Genomic DNA, 25,929 nt, shown 5'->3' on the forward strand with positions numbered 1-25,929 from the left:
AAGAGACCTTTGATAGCTGACCAAAATCCTCCTCCGGTCTGGGAATTTAACCAATTATTAAAGGAGAGAGAAGGATTGTTTATTTTTTTAAAATATTTTATTTATTCATAAGAGACAGAGAGAGGCAGAGACATAGGCAGAAGGAGAAGCAGGCTTCCTGCGGGGACCCCGATGCGGGACTCAATCCTAGGAGCCTGGGGTCACTACTGAGCCAGAGGCAGATGCTCAACCACTGAGCCACCCAGATGCCCTGAGAGGGATTGTTTAAAATGCCAATTTGAATATTTATATCTTTTAATAATCCTGTTAGATTTTTGTGATAATCTGGAATATATACATAGCATTCTGTTTTTATGATGGCACGTGTTCACCCTGTACAGCGGTTAAAATATCTAATACTATTTTATTTTGTAGAACTGCTTTATGAATGAGTTATTTCAGTGTTTAATAATGTAATGCTATTTTGAGAGTCACTGAAGGCCTTAATTGTGTAGCAAGTGATGTTAGCCATCATATAGACTATTTCACTTAGAAAGCAATCAGGTAATTAATAAGAGGCACTTTTATGGAAACAAAAGATAAATATAGGTTAATGCTTGGAACAAATAACAAACCCAGTGTCTGAGTCTCCAGTACTACCAGTAAGATTTTTAGGTGTTAGGTTTGAAGCATTCTCAGATAGAGTGGGAGCAGGCAGTGGGAATCAGATGAATTTTTCTGGTTTGTAATTTAAATGTCTCTGATGATCCTTTTGAATGGCCCATAGTGCAACAAGCACAAAGATTGTCTATATATGAGTTTTGTGGCAATTTCTTTGAAGCTACCCTCAAGTTGTCCATCATCATCAGTTTTTAGGGCTTTAGGAAAGAGAGCAATTTTAAGTAGGAAAATGGAAGAAGATTGGAAATCTTGGTATTTGTTGATAGAATAAACAAAGGCTATTTTTTTGTGTATTTATCTTATATCCATCAACTTTATAAAATCCTCATATTCTAGTGTTTTTACTAGTCTCTCTTGGATTTTCTTTTTTTCTTTTTAGGATTTTAATTATTGGGGGGGGGTACACAAGTAGGTAGAGCGACAGACAGAGGGAGAGGGAGAACAGGCACCCTACTGAACAGAGAGGCTGACAGGGGCTCAATCCCAAGACCCTGGGATCATGGCCTAATCTGAAGGCAGATGCTCAACCAACTGAGCCACCCAGGTGCACCTCTCTTGGATTTTCTAATTCTACAATTATGTTGCCTGCCCCAACACCCCTGAAAAAGAGTTCATCTGTTTTTTCCAGTGTTTATATCTGTTATTTTCTTATCTTGTTCATATCTTTTTAAATTCATTTAAACCCCTGAGACTGTGTTAAATAATAATGATGACATTGAGCATCCATATCTACTTCCTGATTTTAATTGAAATTATTTGGTATTTTTCCACTTGGAATTATATATGATGTTTTTGGTAGACATTTATTTTTAATGAACTATTTTGCTTCTATTCCAATTTTACTTATATGTTTCATATGAAATGCTTTTGAATTTTGTTAAATGCCTTTAAGCATCTATTGATATAATAGTATTTTTTCCCCTTTAACTAACTGGTAAAATGGATTAGTATTATTGAATTTCCTGATATTGAAACATCTTTAGTTTTATGGAATAAACCCTACATCATTTAACTTTTTAAATATATAATTTGCTACATGGTTATATTTTATTTATAAATTTGGTACATGTATACTACTAAGTGAGATTGGCTTATAAATTTTTTGTTATTGGGGAAACTAATTTTATCAGAGTTTCGCATTAAAATTAACTAAATATCATAAATACTCTTTTTAAAAAAGATTTTATTTATTTATTCATGAGAGACACAGAGAGAGAGAGAGAGAGAAAAAGAGGCAGAGACACAGGCAGAGGGAGAATCAGGCTCCATGCAGGGAGCCTGCTGCGGAACTTGATTCTGGGACCCCGGATCACGCCCTGGGCTGAAGGCAGGCACTAAACCACTGAGCCTGGCAGAGGGAGCCCCAAAATTCTTATTTTCACATATTTCCTCTATCTATGACTAGGCCTGATTTCTGGTGTTTAATCTTGTGTGCTTTTGTTTTGTCTTTTATTATTTATCAAGCTTGCAAAACCTTTGTTTTTTAGTCTTTTCAAACAACTAGCCTTTGTATTTTTTTAAAAGATTTTATTTATTTATTCATGAGAGACAGAGAGAGAAAGAGAGAGAGAGAGGCAGAGACACAGGCAGAGGGAGAAGCAGGCTCCATTCAGGGAGCCCGACGTGGGATTCGATCCTGGGTCTCCAGGATCAGGCCTTGGGCTGAAGGCGGCGCTAAACCACTGAGCCACCCAGGCCTCAACCTTTGTATTTTTTAAGGCTTTCCATTAATTTTATTTTCCATAACATTATTTTTTACTTCTATATTTATTAATTTCCTATACCTAGTTTCTTTTTGTTTTGTTTGTATGTTTTTATTTTTGAGATTTCTTTTTTATAAGATTTTATTTATTTGAGAGAGAGAAAGACAGAGCAAGAGATAGCACTATTGAGGAGAGGGAGAAGCAGGCTCTTCACTGAGCAGGGAGCCCAACTTGGGGTTGGACCCTAGAACCCTGGGAGCATGACCTGAGCTGAAGGCAGATGTTTAACCAACTGAGCCTCCCAGGCACCCCTATTTTTCAGACTTCTGAAGGAAATATTTCATTCTTTTATTTCTTTTTTGTTTAATAGTAGAGACATTTAAGGAAGTAAAGTTTTCTTTGGTGTAAAATTTTCTCAATGTCATATCTTTAATATGAATTATTCTTCTTTTCAATGGTGTCTAAATACCCTAATTTCTAATTTTTTTTATTTGGTGAAAGGGTTTATCTAGGAGTATACTTCTTAATTTCTAAATAGTTAATTATTTGGGGAAGGAGTTATTTTCTTGGGGTTATTCTGACTAAATAATGTGATTTATAATAACTTTTTGAATTTGTGAAGCTTTCCTTTATATTGTGTACATGATCAATTGTTATAAATGTACCTTAGAAATACAAAATGTAATTTTCAGCTTGATGGACATAATGGTATCTCAGCTGAGTGTAGGATTCTTGGATTCTTTTCTCTCTGACTTCTGGCTTTCACTGCTACAAATGAGAAGTCTACTGTAGCTCTGATCCTTTTTCCTTTAAAGGTAACTCATTCTTTTGCCTGAAAGCTTGTTAGATTTTTCTTTTTCTTCTTTGTTCACTTTTTTCCATCGAACTTCAGTAGGACCACTCATAATCCTTGGTTCATGACACAGTCCTGGCTGGGACTTCATATATAATCTTGAATATAATAAAATAGTAGGCATCTTTGTCTCATTCACAATTTTGTAAAAATATGCTGCTGAATAACTGTGGGTTTAATCAGAAATTATAATGAATGTAAGTTATCTAAAGAAAGCCATTAAGAACACTGTATAGCAAAACTTGTGAGATACAGCCAAAGAGGGGTTTTGAGGGAGATGTATAGCTTTGAATAATAATATAAGAAAAAAAGAACAAACAACAGAATTTTTAATTTTTAATTTTCTTTAAAAAGAATTTAAAAGAAAAAAAATAAAAATAAGAGCAGCAGTCAGTGAAATAGAAAACAAAGATGATAAAGATGATCAGCAAAACAAAGCATTGATATTTTCCTAAACCAACAAAGTAGACTTTTGGCAAGTTTGATCAGAAGATGAAAGAAAACATGAGCAATGGAGGAGGGACAATGACTACAAATAAAGAGTAAAAAAATAAATAAAATGAAAGTGGATGCTGTTGACAACCTTATGCCAACAATTTTGAAATTCTAGATGAAGTGGACATACTATTAGAAAAATATTTTACCAAGACTTACTCAAAAAAATTAAATGGTCCTATAACAATTAAAGAAATTGGAGCAATGCCCTCTCACAGAGAAAACACCAGATTTTTTTACAAGCAAGTTCTACCAACTTTCAAGGAACAAAAGATCTTAATTTTATACAGTATTTTCTAAACAACTAAAAACTAGAGATGATTTTCCAACCCAGTCTATAAAGCCAAGGTAACAGTTTTACCAAAATCAGGCAAAGATATTAAAAGAAAGGAATATTATGGGCCTGTTTATATTATGAACATCAATGTAACAATTTCAACTGTATGATATTTAAAAAAATATTTTGAATCATATGAATGTATTATCTATTTATAAAATTAAAGTTGTAAATAAAAAAATTCTGAATGTGATGCTATATTAGACTTCAGAGAAGAAGACAGATTTAAGACCCATTTGCTTGAATATGCATTTCACACTTATAAATAAATTTCTTGAAAATGCAAGTTTTTTTGGCACCTGGATGGGGCAATTGGTTGAGCTTTTGACTCTTGGTTTTGGCTCAGATTGTGATCTCAGTGTTGTGAGATTGAGCCCAGCATCAGGCTCAGTGCTCAGCATGGAGTCTGCTTGAGACTCCCTCCCTCTCCTCTGCCCCTGCCCTCTCCCACATCACCACCCTGTGCCCTGCTCTCTCTTTCTCTAAAAAAAAAAAAAAAAAAAAAAAAAAAAAAATTCAAGTTTTCCCTCAAAACAAAGGCTATCATTCTTGCCTCTCTTTTCTTTTATCCTTTTACTGACTTAGAAACAAGCAGTTTCTTTGAATATTACAATTTCTTAAAAGAACAGTAAAACATTTGAGAACATGATCTCTTATATTCTTTTAAGAAACTATAATAAATATAACATTGCCTGATTCCCCCCATCTCTTCTTTCAGTCCTGGTTGATCTTAGAATGAATTCTCAACTGTTGCTTGATGTCAATTGTTCTTGGGTCAGATCTTGGGAAAACTATATTTTAAAAATAGTCTGAAAAGTAAGAACCACATTTGGCCAACTAATCCTAGCATATTTAGAATATGTTGTTATAAGAATGTGTTACAGTTGTAAAAAAATGGCAATGTATATTTTTATAACAGAATAGCAAATTAAGAAGGTAAATCAGATTTTAAGGTAATGATCATTAACAAATGGGAAGAGGCAAAATTATGTGGCAAATGGCATAGAGATAACTAAAACAAAATATTCCAAAATCAACCTCAAATTACGTAAGAAAAAAAAATAGTAGAAGGAAAAACTAGTACCAAAAAAAGATACAGAACTTACCCTAATCATGGAGGGATAAATCAACACTTTAAAAATTACAAAGGGTAAGGTAGGCAGGTTTTGCCTATAAAAAAACATAGAATCTCTGACTTTAAAAACTGCCAAACAACCTAAAAATAGAAGATGAACAAAAAAAATGTATATCATATATGATATGCAAAGGGTTACTATCCATACCATAGAAGGAATGTATTCAACTATGTGTGAAAACTTCCAAGACCCCAAGCAGCAAATGGTTGAAAAACAGAAGCAAACACAGAAAATATAATAAACAAGCACAAAATGTTTGATCACTAATAATTAAATAAAAAACTCACCTTTTAAAAAATTGGTACAAAGACTTCAATGATAAAGTTTTATTTCATTTGATGACAAAAATTATGTGTTTTCTAACTCACAGAAATATTTGTGATCAAGTAATCTTAAGAATCTATGCTTGGGAAATAGGAGAAGAGGAAAAATTATTTGTATGTAAAGATCATATTTTTATTAGTGAATGATTAGAAATACTTTATTCACAACATTAATGAAATGGTTGATAACTTACCATGTACCATCACCTGGAACATTATTCAAACTTTTAAAATGACATTGTGAACATGGGATATCAACATGGGAAATACTATAATTGTAATATTACATAGTAAAAGAACCCACAAAATTTTGTGTACCTTATAATTATGTCAAAATACATATATTTATGAATAGAAACCAGAAGGCAACATGAAAATATTATTTTTATAAGTTTTAGGGTGATAAAAATATAAGTGATTTTCCCCCTCTTTTAGATGTTTTTCTCATGTTATTTTAATAACCCTTCTTCAAAAAAGAAAAAAAAAAAACCTTTACACATTCCACTTCCTACATTAAAAAACCTCACCAAAACGCTGTAGTACTAATTAGTCACAGTTTTTATACTCATTAGGACCTCACCTTCATTAAAGTACAGCTATATTCAAATCAAAAGTGCAGCTGGAGCCTTTGATCTGTGCAGTACTTTATGTAGAGGTTGTATAGTTATGTAAGCAACGTAGGCTCGTCTAAAGGACAGTGTAATTGCAGAGCCAAGTGGCACATAATTTCAGGACTAAATTAGGATTTCATTTTTGCTGCTGCTGTTGAATGCATTGAACAAGTTCACTCCATGGGTAACTTGGAGTTAACACAGAGAGAGAAAGCATTATTTTATTTTATTTTATTTTATTTTATTTATTTTATTTTATTTTATTTTATTTTATTTTATTTTATTTTATTTTTATTTTATTATTTTATTTTATTTTTATTTTTTATTTTATTTTATTTTTTATTTTATTTATTTTATTTATTTATTTTATTCTTTCTTTCTTTCTTTCTTTCTTTCTTTCTTCTTTTTGAGAGAAAGCATTTTAAAAGGCTGTTATATCTCTCTTGGTTGAAACTATTTAAAATTGGCGAGTCAGAGTGGACAGGATCATTAAAGCTGCTGATGAGACTAGTGATCTCAACCAGTGATGACAAATAGCACTTCCTATGAACCTACCTATGAAGGGCCCTGGGTTTTGGGTATTTTGTTTTGTTTGTTTATTCGTTTGTTTGTTTTTATCCCACAACAGTCTTACACCCATGTTAGGGCTTCAGTATGGAAATTGTCAGAACATTTAGAAAAATGTTCATAAATGTGCCTCTTGCTTTAACTGCAGATACCCTTCTGGTGAACTGATTGTACCAACATATTCTTTTTTTTTTTTTTTTTAATTCATTTTTTCTAAAGTGGTCGCAGTGGTTTAGAAAAGCTACAAGTGCAGGAGAGACAGCAGGTTTCTGTCTCAGGTCTCAGCAGTGTTGTATCCCAAATTTGGTCAACTTTCTTCCCTGTGGGACCAACTGGGCATTTTCTCAAGTGTTCCCATGTCCAGGGGTCTAAACCTGCCCTCTGCTCCTCTACCCTCACTACCTATTTTCTACTTCTTATAATCTAATTTTATTTCTGCCTACTATCCATGAGCCTAGTCATTAGCCTCTTCCCAATACCTTATCTGTTCCCATCTCTTGGGCCTTGGGCTGACTATTCCCTGAATTTAACTTCATTTTTTCAACAAGTGTTTATTGGACCTTGACCATATGTGGCCAACTAGCCTCAGCTTTGCTTTGACCTCTGGTGTGCAGGTGTTCTCAAGTTCTTTTTGGGTCTTCATAGGACTTCTGACATCTAACTCCATACTGGTTGTAGGTGTTGGCACTCTAGCCATTCTTGACAGATATTTTCTCTTCTATATTAGAATAATCTACAAATCTCTTTAGCTCCAATTTTATTGTCATTCAAATTATTTTTAGTTGTGCCTTTTCTGCTATCACATGGCATTTAGTTTCATAATTTTCATGAACTTCAGCACTCTTACTTTTTTATTCTGCTTTCTTTTAAATGCATGCTTAATTTTTCTATTACTAACCAATTAATGTCCTTAAGATTTTCTGCTATCTTGATAATCATCTATAGCTTTTCCTTTTTTTAAAAAAAGATTTTATTTACTGATTGATGAGAGACAGAGAGAGAGAGAGAGAGAGAGAGAGAGGCAGAGACACAGGCAGAGGGAGAAGCAGGCTCCATGCAGGGAGCCCGATACGGAACTCGATCCTGGGACTCCAGGATCATGCCCTGGGCCGAAGGCAGACACTAAACCGCTGAGCCACCCAGGGATCCCCATGTATAGCTTTTCCAACGTATTCATGTCTTTTCAGAAATCATGTCAACCATTTGAAAAGAGGAAAAATCAGCATATCACAGTGAATATCTTCTCCCCAGATAAATGACTGGATTAACAGAATGGGCATAGCATTTTAGATTTTGTTTGGGCAAATTAAAATAAGGACAGACTAAAAAAAAATAATAATAAAAATAAATAAGTAAATAAAATAAGGGCACACTGATATACCACTCATAACCCTTTCTGTGTCTTATTTTTAAGAAACAAGAATTTGTTCAAAGAATACAATAGATAATATTTAAATTCATTTTTGATGAGTGTTGTAAATGGTTTATTATCATTTATAACCTTAAATCCAATTCTAACCATTTGCATGATTTATACTCCTTCCTATAAATCATTTTACTGGGCCTCCATTGTTCCAGAACTAGCTTCAGGTGATAAGCATCACAATAAGGCTTCCTTTCTAGTACTAGTTGAACAACTTCCCTTCTGTTTTCCTTGCGTAATTCTGTGCTCCACCCTCTGCTTACCATTATTTCTTTCAAAGCATTTATTCAAGCCCTTGTCTTGGAATCTGCTTGTTATTATCCATGCTCTTGTGTCTTATTCTCTCTTAGATTCTCTCTCCTAGTAAATGAGCTAACAGATATGCAGTTGACCTGCGAACAACAGGTTTGAACTGCATGGGTCCACTTATATGTAGATTTATTTTCCAGCAAACATATTGGAAACATTTTTGAAGATTTGGGCGAATTTGAAAAAACTCAGACAAACCATATAGCCTAGAAATATTATAAAAAATAAGAAAAAGTTAGGTTTGTCCAGCACCAGTTATTGAAGAGACTGTCTTTTCCCTACTGTATATTTTTGACTCTTTTGCTATAAATTAATTGACCATGAATGTGTGGGTTTATTTCTGGGCTCTCAATTCTGTTCCATTGATCTATATGTTTGTCTTTATGCCAATATGATACTGTTTTGATTATCATAGCTTTATAAGAAAGTTTAAAATTAGAGACCATGATGCTTACAGCTTTGCTATTCTTTCCCAAGAATGCTTTAGCTATTCAGAATCTTTCATGATTCCATACAAATTTTAGGATTATTTGTTCTATTTCTGTGAAAAAAAAATGTCACTGGATTTTAATAGGGATTGTAGTGATGCAGTTTATTGGGGTAATATGGGTATTTTAACAATGTTAATTCTTCCAACCTGTGAACACAGAATATCTTTTCATTATTTTTTGTCTCCTTTAATTTCTTCCATTAATGTCTAATAGTTTTCAGTGTACAGGCCTTGTACCTCCTTGGTTAAATTTATTCCTAAATATTTTATTCTTTTTGATGCAATTGCAATAAAATCATCTTCCTAATTTCTCTTTCTGATAGTTCGTTACTAGTGAGAAACAACAGATTACTGCTTATTGATTTTGTACACTATAACAATTTATTATTTCTAAAAGTCTTTTGGTTTAGTCTTTCCATTATATATAATATTATGTCATCTAAATATAACAACAGTTTTACTTCTTCCTTTTTAGTTTATATGCCTATTTCTTTTTCTTACCTAATTGAATTTTGTTAAATGGTGTTTCTGTATTTGTTTAGATGATGATATTATTTTACCCTTCATTTTGTTAATGTGGTGTATCATATGGATTTATTTGTGGATGTTGAAACATCCTTGCATCCCTGGTCTAAATCCCACTTGATTAGGGTGCATGATCCTTTTAATGTATTGTTGGATTTGGTTTGCTAATATATTATTGATGATTTTTGCATCTATGTTCATCAGGGATATTGGCCTATAAGTTTCTTTTCTTATAGTATCCTTGTCTGGTTGATATCAGGATAATGAGGGCATAATAAAAGGAGTTTGGGGAAATATATTTCTTTATACTTAGAATTTTATGGTTCAGTCAGTTCAGTGTCTCTCTTTTTTTTTTTTTTTTTTTTTAATTTATGATAGTCACACAGAAAGAGAGAGAGGCAGAGACATAGGCAGAGGGAGAAGCAGGCTCCATGCACCGGGAGCCTGATGTGGGATTTGATCCCGGGTCTCCAGGATCGTGCCCTGGGCCAAAGGCAGGCACTAAACCGCTGCGCCACCCAGGGATCCCCTATACTTAGAATTTTAGACTTATGCTTACTACTATATCATTATTGTTTTCCCTTATAAAGACATTTTAAGAATCATTCTAGTATTTTATATTCCCAATTCTCTTACTTTTAGAATTCACTTTTAGAATAAACTTATCTTTCTCCATTTTAAACTAACTATATCCTTGTTGTGTCTGTCCACCTACTCCCTCACCCAAAATTCCCCTCTGATGTGGAATTAAATGAAAGCATGTTAGGTCAAGAATCAGAAGATAATGACAGTCCATACATTAGCTAGACAACTCTGACATGCCATTTCTCCTTGATGAGTGGGTATCCATATCTAGGCAATGGATGGGTTGGGCTGAGGCCTTAAGGCCCCTCTGGGCTATAATGTGCTGTAATCTGATTCTAATTCTGATTCCATTTGCTTTCCAAAGTTATATAAGTGTTCTTATTTTTACAATTTTACTTTTTTTGTTTTAAATCACCATTAAATAATTTCAACTTTGATTCAAGTATATAGTATTTATGATCATTATCTTTCTACATAAAAATTTTTAACCTTGATTTCCCACATTTTCCCTTTATCTTTTATAATATAGACATTCAAAAATTTAAATTCAAGTAATAACTCTAGTCCATATAGTTTGATAGTGGTTTTAAAGCAAATAATAAGCTATTAATAGCAGCCTAATCCTTAATGCCAAAATTTAATCTTTTTCACAGGAAAGTAAACATATAAAATAAAACTTTGAAGACTAAATTCTTGGTTCTTTTTTAAAGGTTGATTTACATAAGTTTTGTAATTTTATGTTTAGCTTACACTAACATAACCTTCAAAATGCATGACTTATCTAAATTGATAATACTCCTCTCAGAGGCCATTGTGACCCACACATCAGTCCACCTAAATGATTTTCCTTTCACCTGGAAGAATAAAGCGTCCTTTACTTTTTGTCATTAGTCACAAATATAGGATGATGGAGTTCAGATAAGTCATTTCAGCATTAATGTCTTTTCTAAAGTCTATTTGACCAAATTTCAAACTTATTCCAAGTGAAAAAACTTAAAATTTTTTTCAGTAAGCTTTTTGGTGTAATAAATAACACACAAATATTTTAATAAAATTATTTTGCATGTATTTTAACATCATTGCATTTTTTAAAAAACAGCCTCATCGAGACACAATTTAAATATCATAAAATTCGGCCATTTTAAGTGTACGGTTTAATGGTTTTTAGGATATTTATTTATTTTTTATTTTTTTAAACTTTATTTTTTTTCATTTTTTTATTTATTTATGATAGTCACACACACACACACAGAGAGTGAGAGAGAGGCAGAGACACAGGCAGAGGGAGAAGCAGGCTCCATGCACCGGGAGCCCGATGTGGGATTCGATCCCGGGTCTCCAGGATCGCGCCCTGAGCCAAAGGCAGGCGCTAAACCTCTGTGCCACCCAGGGATCCCTTTTAGGATATTTATAGAAGTATATGCCCACCACTACAATCTAGAGCATTTCTATCACTCAAAAAAGAAACATCATGGTCTTTTAACAGTCACTATCCTTACCTTTCTGTCCTTCCCCAATCAATCATTAATACCTGTTCTGGACATTTCAGATAAATAGAACCAGACAATATATAATCTTTCATGTCTGACTTCTCTGATTTAGCAAAATATTTTTGAGTGTCATCAAAATGTTGTAGCATGTATAAGTACTATATTCCTTAATTAGAAGCGTCTCTATTTAAGTGAAAAAATAATCATAATAAGCAGTGTGGTTTCAGTTGAAAAAAATAGTGATCCAGGGGTCAAATAGTTCTGCTTTCTGGCTCTGCTTATGCCTTTTTCAGGTCTTTGGACAAGTTATGAATTTTTTTGACTCAATTACTTCATCTTAGAATGGAAATATGATAGTGTTTCTAACCTATCTTAGAGCATTAAGAGAATTAACAAAATGAAATGTTGGAACCCCTGAAAAACTATACAAATATAGAATATTAAACTGCATTTTACATCAGTTTTCCTGGTCTAATAGCAAACCAAATTATTATATTTGGGAAAAGTACTAGAATTTTTAAAAAGTACTCCTTTACTAACAAAGGAAAACTATCAATTTTAATTCTTATTTGCCCAAAGGTCCACTAGTTTATATTCTAGTCAGCAGTGGTTAGCTTTAACAGTACTAGTCGCCCTTTCACACATGGACTCATCCAGGCACACAACATACCTGCTGCTTGTAGACATTTACAGATTATTCACTTTCTGGGTCAATAGCATGAGTAATAGCTACACTCTCTGAATGAGAAATAAATGACCACCCCACACACCCTGTGTCCAGTGTCTCGCGTCTTACTAGCATCTCTTTCCTACTTGCTAACCACTAATGCTATCCTTACATCACTAAAAACAAATTCACTCCCGTGAGTTCAGGTAGTTTTCCTACAGCAGTCTAAATAATTGCTAACATTCGTGAAGTGCTAACCACATCCCAGGCACAATATAGTCACAGCACACTCATTTATTATTACCCCCCTGCCCTCCTAGATTAATCACTTTTATTATCTCCAGTTTTCACATGAAATTACCGAGATTTAGAGGAATTAGGTCATCTGCCCAAAGCCACACTGCTACTCATGAGCAGAACTGGAACCTGACTCTAGAACTGTGCTGCCAAAACTTGGGTTCTTAACCCTTAAATTCCACCACCTGGGGGATCCCTGGGTGGCTCAGCGGTTCAGCGCCTGTCTTCAGCTCAGGGCGTGATCCTGGAGACATGGGTTTTGAGTCCCGCTTTGGGCTCCCTGCATGGAGCCTGCTTCTCCCTTTGCCTGTGTCTCTGCCCCCCCACCCCCATGTCTATCATGAATAAATAAATAAAATCTTTAAAAAAAATTCCACCACCTGGGAGCATTAAAACATATATATTGTTATCATTAATTTGTACTTCAGGAGAGCTACTGGGCCAGACCTCTTCCAGTACTAGTAGTAAGCGCAAGTTTCCATAAGGGGAAGGCAGAAAAAGCCCGGACAGGTTATGGGAACTACTGATGGGATATGTGATGGGTTATGAGATGCGTATGGGTATGTTTTAGGCTACTTTAATATGATTCTTTTGTTTTCTATTACCAAAATAAGCCATGTTCACTATTGATTAGGAAATCTCAACATTCACAGAGTTATAAACATGTGATGCATATCCTCCTAGGCTCTCTGTTTCGAGTATATATTTTTATAAGAATGGAATAATAGAGTTTTATAATCTCCAATCCCCCATTTCCTCTTTTATGAAAATTCACCATGTCAAAAATATTCATGATATTTTGATTTAGGATGAATCATAATTTATTTAATTGCATCCTAATCTTGAACAGTTGTTTTCATTTTTTTTTCTGTTAAAATGATATTGTGATACATATCCTTCCTCATAGCTAAATCTTTTCACATACCTGTGAGTGTTGCCTTGTAATCTCTTTAGTCTTCAAATTATAAAATTTTTTTGTTGTTGTTGTTGACACTTTTGAATTATGTAATTGTGTGGTAGAGTTTTTAAATGCAATTAGCACAAAGTATGAAAGCAATCTTTTGAAGAAATTCTCACCCTTCACCTATTTTACTGCCATCCCAGCACAAGGGGAAGGGGTGTAGCAAAAAGAATCAGAGCTCTGTGTGGCTGATGATGCCACATCTCCTTCACAGTTTTGCATAAAATTGCCTTGCATACGGGAATCTCTGTAAGCATTCTGATTGTAAAACATACCAATTCATTAAAGAAACTGATGTTTATAAGATTATGTGACTCTATCTGAAAATATCTTAAATATTTTAGATCTAAACTTCTCATGTATTCTTTTCCTTTATTATTAACCCTAAGTATTTTTTTCTTTTTATCCCACATTTTTAGCTAATTCTCTGTTCATTGTAAGTCCCTGTCCATATCCATTACTAGTATTTTCCAGTTTTGAAAGATCTTATTATAATATACATATGTATGATTTGTGAAATTTATGCATGTGTACAAACTTGTCAGAAAACAGAGTACTGTTCTAACATATTCAGAAGTTTCTAAATCCATCAGGATTGTTCTTATGATGTAGATGACGAATTATCTTCTTTTGCCAGTTTAATCAGGGTAAAAACATTAGAATTTAAGGCTTCTCTCATCTTATCCATCCATGATTTGCAATATTTCATAAGCCCCTCCATAAGTCACAGTTATTCTCATGTTATGATGGGTTGGTTTAATGGTTGTTTTTTTTTCTTTTTTTTTTTACATTCTGAAGTAAATTTTTGATTCTTAATACTAGAATATAATTCATTTCCAAATTTTATTTTTTTTAAAAAGATTTTATTTATTTATTCACGAGGGACACAGAGAGAGGCAGAGACACAGGCAGAGGGAGAAGCAGGCTCCATGCAGGGAGCCCAATATGGGACTCAATCCCAGAACTCTGGGATCACACCCTGAGCCAAAGGCAGACGCCCAACTGCTAAGCCACTCAGGCGTCCCTCATTTCCAAATTTTAAATATCTGATTATCTCCTTAGCTTGATTTAATGCATATCCCTGCTCTCCCCTGCCTACACACACCTAGCCAAATAATTTTCTGGTTTTAATATAACTACATCTGGACTGAATTGCAACTTTTTAGCTGTATATCCACACCTGTTCTAGCATCTGATGTATAAAAATCTCCAAATGTTATTTCAGTCCTTTCTGGCATTATGTGGAAAAATGTTAATGTACTTCAAGTATACTTGTTTCAAAATAGATGTGAATCAAACCTCTGAAATATAAACCCTAAAATGAAATGAATTTTCCAAGTGGCTATATCACCATCTGAGCTTTGTAAAGTGTTTGCTGAAGTTAAAATATGCTAATTTGCAATTGATATAGTTGAATACTCATTATAGAACTTTCTTCCATTATTGGTATATATTCTTACATCTGCAAAGGTTTCCTCTGTTAATGCTTTAAATTTTTAAAAAATTTAAGTGAGACATTACTTTTGTAGAGGTCTAAGCTCATCAAACTATGGTATAATAATATATACATATAAATATTCTCTAAATGAAGCATACTGATTATGTTGATTCACATCTGTGATATCTGATCAAAAGTCCCACAATTTCAGCCATATAATTAACCACCTAACTAAATCATTTAAGATATTGGAAAAATAAAACAGGTTTAGGTTTAAAGGAGTTATTTATTTGTTATCTAAAACATAATTCATCACCTTGAAGGTAAAATGAGGCACTTGATTATAATTTCTCTAATGACAAGGGAATAACATATCTTATGGGTATTTGTAGACTGAATCCAGTTTGCATGGACCCTACCTATAACAGAATAGATACTCTATCAGTGTTTATTGAAGTAAAATAACCAATTTTTAAGAAGGTTTGAATTTTAATGCCAAGATACATATTAGATATTATCAATGAAAACTGCACAACTCTTTCTGTTCCATGTCTTTTAACCTTAGATACATAAATTTAAATATCTATTTGCTGGCATTCTTATTTCTACTCTCTACAACATTTCATTTATTCACTCTGCAATTATTTTTTGAGTACCTTCCATGTCTCAGATGCTATGAATATAACAGATAAGGTTTCTGCTCTTATGGAACTTAAAATCTAGTTAGTTTACATTGGGAAGATTAAACTAGTGTAATACATGTAGAATGTAGTACCTGGTAGAGTAAGTACTCTATCAACCCTTGTTAGTTTTGATGATGATGATGATGATGATGATGGAAGACACCTTTATATAAATGCTATTCAAAGCCATGAGCCTAGATAAGATCCACTAGAGATAAAATGCAGGTAAAGGACTACAAACTGAACCCTGGTGCTTCCTGACATTTAGAGCATACCTAAAGAATAAGAATCCTCAACGGAGACTGAGAAACAATAGCCAAGAAATGGGAAGAAACCAGAGAGTATAGTATAATAGAGACAAGAGGAGTGTTTCAAAGAGGAAGTAAACAATTATGTCAAATGTGCTAAAAAGTTGACTTCTACAAGAACAGAGAATTGAATTTTGGAATTGCCAGGATAGCATGTCATTCATAACTATAAAAAGAGCTATTTCAGATGAACACAGGGGAAGGGAAGGAAAAAGAAAATAAAACCAGGGAAGCAAACCTTAAAAGACTCTTGACTAGAGAGAACAAATTGAGGGTCTCTGGAGGGGAGGTGGTGGGAGGGGATGGGGTAACTGGGTGATGGGCATTAAGGAGGGCACGTGATGTAATGAGCACTGGGCGTTGTACACAACTGATGAATCACTGAATTCTACCCCAGAAACTAATAATATAGTATATATTAACTAACTTGAATTTAAATAAAATCTTTAAAAAAGAGAAAAAAATAGCTCTTCCTGTGGACTAGTAAAGAGGAAAGTTTGATTGGAGTAGATAGAAAAGAGACTGGGGAAAAAAAGGCAAATCATGAAAAAAGAGACAGGAATGACTAAAAAGTATAAAATGAGGTGATCGGCTTCAATAGCCCTCTCTCAAGCAGAGAGGGACACCTGGGTGGCTCAGTGGTTGAGCATCTGCCTTTGGCTCAGGCCGTGACCACTGGGTCCTGGGATTGAGTACTACGTTGGGCTCCCTGCATGGAGCCTGCTTCTCCCTCTGCCTGTATCTCTGCCTCTTTCTGTGTCTCTCATGAATAAATAAATAAAATATTTTAAAAAAAATAGTAAGCAGAAAACTGCAGATTAAACCAACAATAAGACACTATTTTGCACCTTATAGATTGGCAAAAGACAGAAAACAAAACAAAAAAAACAGTAAATTACTTTTTCTGAAAAATATTAGGAAAGCAGGAACCTTCATTTAGTGAGATGGAAGTGTCCACTGGTGCCTCCATCCTGGAACCACTTGGCATTAAAACTCCCCTATAAGTACACAAGAAAATAGGTAAAAAGCTTTTGTCACAAAATTATGTGTGGTGACACAGAGTTTCGAACATCTAGGTTCCATCACTATAGGACTAGATCAGTAAAATGTGTCATGTACACACATTAGATAAAATATGAGAGTCCAAGAGGAATGAATCCTATCTGTATATGGCTACACGGGTAGGTCTCAAAAATAATGTATAGTGAAGACAAGTAAGAATTAAAATGAGATGCATAGCTTAACACCACTTGTGTAGTTTTTAAAAACACCTGCAAAAAGTACTATTTTTTCACACATAAGCAAATTAGAAAGCGTGCATCAAATTCACAAACACTCTAGGATGCTTCTCTCTAGAATAGGTCATTCCCAAATCCAAATAATATGGCCCAATATCTAATAATGAAGTTAACCACCTTCCTTGTTACTATATACCCTCCAGCTACCTACTCACAGAATCACGTGTTGTCTTGAAGTTTCAATCTCATCCCCCACTTCCACACCAAGTTCTCTCACCCTCGTTTTCTTGTGTACCTCGTATATACAGAACCAAGTTGATTAGACTCCTTAATAAAGAGCACGCTATCATCATCTTTGACCGTGCAAGCAAGAACCGCCCCCCACCCCGCGAACAATATTTCTGTAAGAAATGTCAAATGCAGACAAATACAGAGAATACTACAACCAATGTAGGCAAATCCATCACCCATATTTGACGAATTTCAACATATGGCCACAGTTGCTCTGTATATTGTTAAAGAAAAAGATGTGGCTAAAAGCCTACATTTTTGCCCTCCCCCCTACAAGGTGACACCTGGCCCAACTGCAAGAACAAGGTCCTTAAGGTGAAAAGCAATGGGATTCAGAGAGGGAGTGGGGGTGAAAGCCAGGTGGCCTCACTAAGGCCACCACTGATAAGAGCTCGCAGGGAGGACTCACCATGGGCCTGACGCTCTTCCCTCTACGTACGTTTAAGTCTCTTAGTTCTCAATCCTGTGCTGCAGTAACCATTTTGTAGATAAGGAAACGAAAGCACCTAAAGTCACACAACTCATAGAAGCGGGGCTGGAATTTCAAAATGAGGCAGTCGGGCTCCAGAGGTCATGCGCTGCACCTTTATGTCACCCTGTCATAGGCGTGTGTTAACAACTGTGAACTTTTGTTTAGCCTCTTCCTCAATGATCTCTACCATTTAAAAAAGCATACAGCCTTCAGTGTGTCATTTTAAAAAAATCTCCCTGGATCGGGGTCTCTAGGGGCCAATTTTTCTACTTGCTTATTCTTTCCTTCTTCTTGAACCGACCATCAGCCTCCTCCCACTTTGAACCAGATTTTTTTTTTTGGGGGGGGGGGCATGTTTATCCAGAAAGCTTTAAGCTTGAAATACCTTTTCCACTATAAAGGTTCTATTTATTGTTCTCTCGAATGTTATACTAAATATATTCTCCAAGTGACTATAAGGATTTTTTTAATCATTCTATAAAATAGCTAACTATGAATACCTTTTGTATTTGCAGTTTCTAGAAACCTTTCGGAATAGCAGTGTTCCCTTAAATGACTAATTACCCCAAATCTGATGCCTGTGTAACGCTATCCAGCAAGCAGCTGGCTTCGTATGAAGAGAGCCTAAGAGCTCTTTTTTGTCTTGTTCATTTAAAATCATTTGCTTCTTATTTAATATCTGTAAAGAACGCAGTCACATCATAGTAGAATTTGCTGTTGTAAATTTTGGATTGTTTCCATGGGTTCCGCCTTACATCTGCATGGTGTTTAAAGCCAATGCTTCCTTTCTTTTTGTAGGCAGTTAGGGCCTTTTGCCTCATAATCCAATGTCATGCTGAATGACAGAAAATTGAAGTTGAATTTATTTAACTATAGAGAAGGACTGCACAGAACAATACACTTATTTAAGAACTCCTTGCCTCAGGAACTGAAGGCGCTGTCTTGTGCAGGTGGCTTAATCTCTCTGGTGCTTATCCTAACTGTGCTCCTCTATTAAGGACAGAAACTGGGCACTCTGCTTCCAAAAACAAAACAACCCAGCTAGTCTCCCAGAACCAATAATAAACCAATAGCTTGCCTCCTCCTTATTCAGAACAGAAAGGATATGTTCTGTGTATTTTTAAAACAATTCTTAGCACTTCTTTATTAGAGAAAATGTAACCAAAAGTAAAAACAACAACAACAACAACAAAGAAACAGCCATGGAAATGTCTTAACTCTTCATTATACACTACTGGTCAGTTTACATTATGGATCAATCATAATGAATCTTTTTTTCTTCTCAGTTCTAAGTAGTATGTTCTCTGTTTATGTAAAGTGATTTCTTTGTTGACGTTACTTGTATTTTCTGTTTCTGTTTACTTCACATGGCAGCCGTCAGTGGTTTCCGTGTTGTAGAGTAAAACATTTATTTCCTTTCCCTATTTTGACTCAGAGGTACTAAATTCATAGTCAATTTTCTGAAGGAAGTGGGGATCCCTGGGGGGCTCAGTGGTTTAGCGCCTGCCTTCAGCCCAGGGCGTGACCCCGGGGCCCTGAGATCGAGTCCCGTGTCGGGCTCCCTGCAGGAAGCCTGCTTCTCCCTCTGCCTGGGTCTCTGCCTCTCTCTCTCTCTCTCTCTCTCTCTCTCTGTGTGTGTGTGTGTGTGTGTGTGTGTGTGTCTCATGAATAAATAAAAGATCTTTAAAAAAAATTTTTTTTTTTTCTGAAGGAAGTGGCTTCTCCTCTCATCGGACACTGTGAATTAGCCTAAGCTATCTACGCTTATCTTGAAACAAGGAGAAAAGGAGGTTTAGGTGGTTATGCAGAGAGAATAATACCGGGAAGTGTCATTGCTTTTCCTTTCTTGAGTGCATCATGACTGTGTAGTTTATTTTCCTAAACCTAGTAAATTCTAGAAAAGAATACTTTCCAAAGCAGGGCGCCTGGGTGGCTCATTTGGTTAAACCTCCGACTCTTGATTTCGGCTCAGCTGAGATCTCAGGCTTGTGAGCCCCAGTGCTGTGTTGAGGCCCACCTTGGGCTCCGGGCTCAGTGGGGAATCTGCTCCACTTCTCTGTTTCCCCCTCCCTCTGCGCCTCTCCCCTGCGTTCTCTGGTGCTCTCTCGTGTTCTCTCTCTCTCAAATAAAAAAACAAAAACAAAAACAAGAATCCCTTCCAATGCTATAAAAATGGGGTTTTAATTAACTGCCATTTTTACTATCTACTATTCTACTAATTATCGGGTAATTGAGAATTAATTGCATAAAATTCACATATCAAGGACCAACTATTTAGAATTTGTTTTCAAGGTAATTCGTTCTTCCTCTTAACAAGAACTGTATTTAGAAGTGATAACTTGATCACATAGGCTCAGACTAATGCTTCATCCAGTTTAAGATTATGTTCTGACAAAAGCACCAAGGGACATTAATAAGAAGGCATAATTGTTCTCTCTGAAGCCAGTCTCATAAAGTTGGTCACAATGATCCCATATTTGTCTTACTATCTCTCATTAATTATATTAGTTTTTAAACTTTCAAAAATTAAATCTAAGCCAGCTGCTAATTTACTACATATTTTATGTAAAATAATGCTTTTCATTTATCTTAAGTATAAGTCTTCAAAGACTCTTAGGTATGTTAAACAGATCTATAGCTACGCCAACCATACTTTCATGGACAAATACTTCCCCCGTGTAGCTTTTATGTTTTGAGAGCCCGTGTAGGAGAGTTAGAAAAATAAAGACTTGGGGATGAGTCCAATCTGAATTTGAATCACGGGATCACTTCTAACTAGTTTTGTGTCCTTTGATAAGTTAATTACTCAGATCTTTGAAATCTTCACTAGTAAAAATAAAATGTGCATCTGTTTTTCATGGTAGTTCTGACAATATGAAATGATACAGGAAAAAGCATTTTAACACAGTGCCACAGAGTGTACCATTAATAAACACTAACCACCTTCCCTCCTTATTCTTCAGAGGATGGATTGAAGTCTTTTGGCTGTGCCTGTGGGAATAGAACCCCTCTGCAAGACTAGATGAACTTAATGACAAAGCCATCCATTGTGCAACATTCATAAGAGCTTGCTTTGTTTCAGAAAGTTGCACTGAAAAATAAATTATCTGTATGTTTGTTATCTTTTCCCTCTTACACTGATGTCACTCGATAACTGGGGGAAATGTACCCTACAGATACTATCAATTAAGGCCTTACTGACTTGTACTTTGAGGGGCCATTCTCTCAAATTGTTCCCTTCGGCTGAGTTAAAAACCTTCAGTCAGTTTAACTGTTGGCTATTAATGCATTAATTCATTGTAAGATATTAGGCAAGGGGCCCCTGGGTGGCTCAGTAGATTAAGCGACCGACTCTTGTTTTCTGCTCAGGTCATGATCTCAGGGTTGTGAGTTCAAGCCCCGCTTTGGGCTCCACGCTATGCAGGAGCCCGCTTAAGATTCTCTCTCTCTCTCTGCCTCTCTCCTTCTCTCAAAAAACAAACAAACAAACAAACAAACAAAACATATAAATAAATAAAGCTAAAAAGTATATTGTAAGGTACCAGGCAAGAGAATCAGAGAGGATCTCCTTTACGTTTCCTCATCTGAAAAGTGGAGCTATTTGTACCTAGATAGAAGTTTGAGAGATAAAATGAATATATGTGAAAGTACTGGATAGACATGAAGATTCATAGTAATGTCTGGTAAATTCTAACTAAAACATTCGTTTAGACTGATTTTTGTTTTGTTTTCTAATTTAAAGGAACTGGCTCTTCTTCATAAAACAAAGTTATGAAGGCAGATTGACAATATGTATAGAAATGTTATATATTTGTATGGAGGCATAAAGATTTTAAAGTTTACTATCAAAAATATGTTTTTAAAATATATCTGAGCGGGTGTAACATAGAAATTTTATAGTTCCAGCATGTTCAGTTATTTTCTCCATAGAAACCAGTTAGTCCATCTGTGTAAGTTTGTTTTCTACCTTTCTCTCAAAAAGAGTGGCAAGAAGGCCTGTCATTGTAGTGGGGTTTCGGATCATAATTCCCACGCACAGGCCAATGGCAGGACCCGCTTCATTCAAGCCATTTGTTCTTTTCTGCTTTCGTTTCAGTTCTGCATCCGTACACATATTAGACACGGCTGCTTGAATAATCTTTCTCAAACACTGCTTGAATTCCCCAGGCTATGGAAGCCAATTTCCTGCTTATATTTTCTTGGCTTTGAAAGTCATTAAAATGCCTATTAGATGCTACCCAGAGTTAACAAATTCTTTACTGGGAGCCTTGCGCATGGTTTGTCTAATTCATTTCTACAAGGAGGCCTCAGTGATGCTTCTTGGTTCCAGGCCACAAGCGTGAGCTCGGACAGTCAGGTGTTTCAGAGGTGAGCCGCATGATCAGAAATTCATATATGTGTCAGCTACACAAATTTCCTTTAAAAATATTAGTAAAATGTAGCCTATTAGCTGTTTGAAAATTAGCAAGATGTTGGGGGTGGAAAGCGGCCAATAAATCGGATCTGTCAAAAACCATTAATTTTATGGAGTTTCAGAAGAGATGAGCTGCATATCCAGGCAAAGTGGAGTAATAAACAGCTGTAGTGTGCTTCAGGAGCGGAGTGGCAATTCTAAAAGAATATGACTTACACTATGAAAATATCTGGACATTTTGAATGTACTAACCAGATGAATATATTGTGTCATTTCAGATTTACAATGTCAAGCAGAGGCACTTGGGCTAAAACTTCAGAAGGCAGTGACCGAGATCGACGACTGTAAAGAAAAGCTCAGGTGAGGTGGTAAACATTGGACACCCTGTAAGATTTCGGAAGGACCTCCCCTACCCCTACCATGTGTTCTCTATGCTTCTTTTGGCGGTGATGTAGTTGTGTGAGTGTGATCTGCTTTTCTCAGGCACTTTTCTGGCCTGTATTGTTTACGAAAGGACCTGTAAATGTTTTTAAATACATGAAATGTTCCCTTACCTCAATAAGAAACTCAACCTACTCATATATTAAAACTTCCCCCTGGCTATTCGAATGTAACTTAATGTGAAATATTCTCTGATTTTTTTTTCCTCCTAACATTGTCTCTTTATTATTCACCCAGAAGAAACAACTTTGAAGTTGTTTCTTAAAATTACGAATTTTAAGTTCAAAAAGAGAGTATCTTTGAAGAAGTATCATTGAGTATCTTTGAAATGCTGGAGTACTTATGCTTTATATAAGTGAAAAAGAATAATATTGGAAAACAAGTGATAAGAAAATGCCCTTGTAAAATACCCAGACCACTGTTGCTTTTAGAAATGAATTTACTTCAGAAGTTTTAAAAAATTACTTTATGGTATAAATCTCATATATCTATAATCATAACACTAAAATAGAATTTGTGTAATCTTTGAAAAATAAATTTTTTTTACTTTGTGATATGTAATCTGGTAGCTCTGGTTTTCAGTTCGTATATTTTGGAAGAATGGGCTTCATAAGAAATATAAATATTTAGAATGCTTAGCAACCAAATGTTGTGTTGACTACGGACTACTCCTCAGTACAATGTGTTTAATAAAATTCTTAACAGCACAAGGAAGAACAAGTTCCAAAAATGCCCCACCAAATTAATGTATACTCGAATTATCTGTAGCAAAATAATTTGTTTTTGAAAAACAAAAAGGCAAATATTCAAGCTTTACAACACTGTGGCGAATAGTACAGTAAATACAATAGTTGGGCCGTCTGTGTATGATGATGGCTGAGGTTGAAGGAATGAGTGGACGGGAGGGGAAGGGCCCTTGAATAACTCACTGGGCCCAGGAAGTGACTTTCTGGATGAGAATAAGCATGAAAGAGAGAAGCAAGATGGCGATTGCTCCACTCCCCCACCCCAAATCATTGTTCCCCACCCTCTAGTAACATTAGGGAGGGCTTTGGCCATATGGACGTCTCATGTGGAGGGCAACCTAATCAGGCCACAGCTACTGTGACTTTGGCTTCTTGGATCTCAGGAAGTGACAAAGGCACATTCAAGGAATGGAGGAGTAGGGCTGGTATGTGACTAAACTAAAAGGGAATCTGTGGACCCACCAAGACTCAGCATATGGAGCACAGTCCTCCTGGCAAGTTAGGAGAGAAGCTAACCACAGAAGTAAGCATACTGAGGAAAAGGAATAGGGCTCATTGGTTGTGACATGACTTGATTTTCACTTGATAAATTGGCACAGAATTTTCTATATATACAAGGAACATTCCCATTTAATATTAACATGTTTTGTGGTATTTTTATTAATTACATTTTTAACATAATGTATAATGTAAATGCTGAGAAACGACAAGAGTCAGAGTAGATTGGAGCTGGAGTGAGAAGCACCACCTCACTAAAGTCCATCAAACAAGTTGGCTGGAGGAAGTCACTCTACAATTACAGATATGCTGATGCTTTTGTTTCAGTTTATAAAACTGGTGCTTCGTGCCCTATGTAAGGACATCTCAAAACAGAAAATGGGCAGAGTATCCATTTTTAGAAAACTGAGTTATGAAAGAACTACTAAGTCCCTTGTGATTACGAGGTTGTACCACATCCAGATGTAACCACCCCAGAGACAGGAAGGGCCTGTTTTTCTGGTGTTTCCTTAGAAGTGAGGAAAAATGCCCCAGAAGCCACCAGAACACAGCTCTCTCTTTACAGCTCTTTGGCTGGAACCTTTCACATACCCTCTCCTAACTGAATCACTGGCCGGGCTGACAAGACTACCCACAATTAGTTTAGACAAGTAGGATTTATCCTGAGAGCAGATGATAATGGGGCTCTGACGGCCAGGAAGAAGGCTGTAGTGCCTGTCTAGAAGGTAACCAGGAATGCCAGCTACAGTGGCAGAGTGTTAATGATGTTTTGCACAGTTGACGACGTGAGGAAGGCTGGTTGAACTTGATGACCAAGTTCAAGACACAAGGAAGGCCAGCTGTGGTGGACAGAATGATGGTATTCAAAGATTCTCATGTCCTAATCCCTTAAATCTATGAGTATATTGCTCTATATGAAAAAAGGAACTTTGCCCATGTGATTAAATTAATGATTTTAAGAAAGGGAGATTACCCTGGATTATTCAGGCAGGCCCAATATAATTCCAAAGGTACTTCTAAGAGGAAAACAACAGGATCAGAGTCACAAAAGTAGTTGTGAAGGTAGAAGCAATGTTTGGAATGTTGTGACTTGAAGATAAAAGAAGGGGGCACAAGCCAAGGAATGCCAGTGGTCTCTAAGAGCTAGAAAAGACAGGGAAACAGATTTTCCCCTGGAACTACCAGAAGGAGCGCAGCCCTTGTGAGGTCTTGATTTTAGGACTTCTTACCTTAGGACCATAAGATAATAAGTTTGTGTTGTTTAGAACCACTAAAGTTGTGGCAATTTGTACAGCAACAGTAAGAAATTAATACGCCAATGCACTCAGAGCCAAGTGAGGATTTTAGATTTACGTGGAGGGCAATGGGAAACTATTGGAGGATGTTTGGCAAGAGAGTGAACTGATCCAATTTGTTTTAAAAGGTCAGCAGGGCAATTATCTGGAGAACGGACTGGAGTGAGAGTACAGGAGCAATTAGGGGAGCCCAGCTGGGAGGGTGTTGCATTCTTAAGGGAGAAGTGAGTAGTCGGGTATAAGGCCGTAGTGTGGAGAGGGAGAGAAATACATGTCAGTTCAGTCAGACAGGATTTATTATTGGTGGAGGCCTTGTGATTGGGGAGCAGGAGAACTGGAAAGGAAAGAATAAAGGATGGGATTGGGGGATTTTCAACATTGATGGTGTATATTTTTTTTTTAACGTATTTTCACTTAGCGATATATCCTGGACATTTCCCCCGTGTCATTACATGATACATTTATAGGTACCTGCTAAACGGCTATACGGTATTATAATCTGTGGATGAATCAGAACTCATTTACTAATCTTTTGTTTTTTAGAATTTCTAAATTTTTCACTTTTATAAGTAAGGTAGTTTGAAATTCATATAAATAAAATCTTTCTACTCACACACAAGCATTTCCTTTGGATAATTTTTGCTAGAATCCAACTTAAATAATTTTAATGCTT

General features: G+C 35.6%; 1 protein-coding gene across 1 annotated transcript in view; it reads left to right on the plus strand.

Annotated features, from left to right (window-relative positions):
* Positions 1-25,929, plus strand: part of LEKR1 (leucine, glutamate and lysine rich 1) — a 165,878-nt gene that overhangs the window by 85,565 nt on the left and 54,384 nt on the right. The window contains exon 7 of the mRNA XM_055321383.1: positions 22,555-22,636. Within this exon, the coding sequence (XP_055177358.1) occupies positions 22,555-22,636 (82 nt within the window). The remainder of the gene's footprint in view (positions 1-22,554; positions 22,637-25,929) is intronic.

The sequence above is a fragment of the Nyctereutes procyonoides genome, unplaced genomic scaffold (genome assembly GCF_905146905.1).
Source record: "Nyctereutes procyonoides isolate TBG_1078 unplaced genomic scaffold, NYPRO_anot_genome, whole genome shotgun sequence".
NCBI classification, from domain to species: Eukaryota; Metazoa; Chordata; class Mammalia; order Carnivora; family Canidae; genus Nyctereutes; species Nyctereutes procyonoides.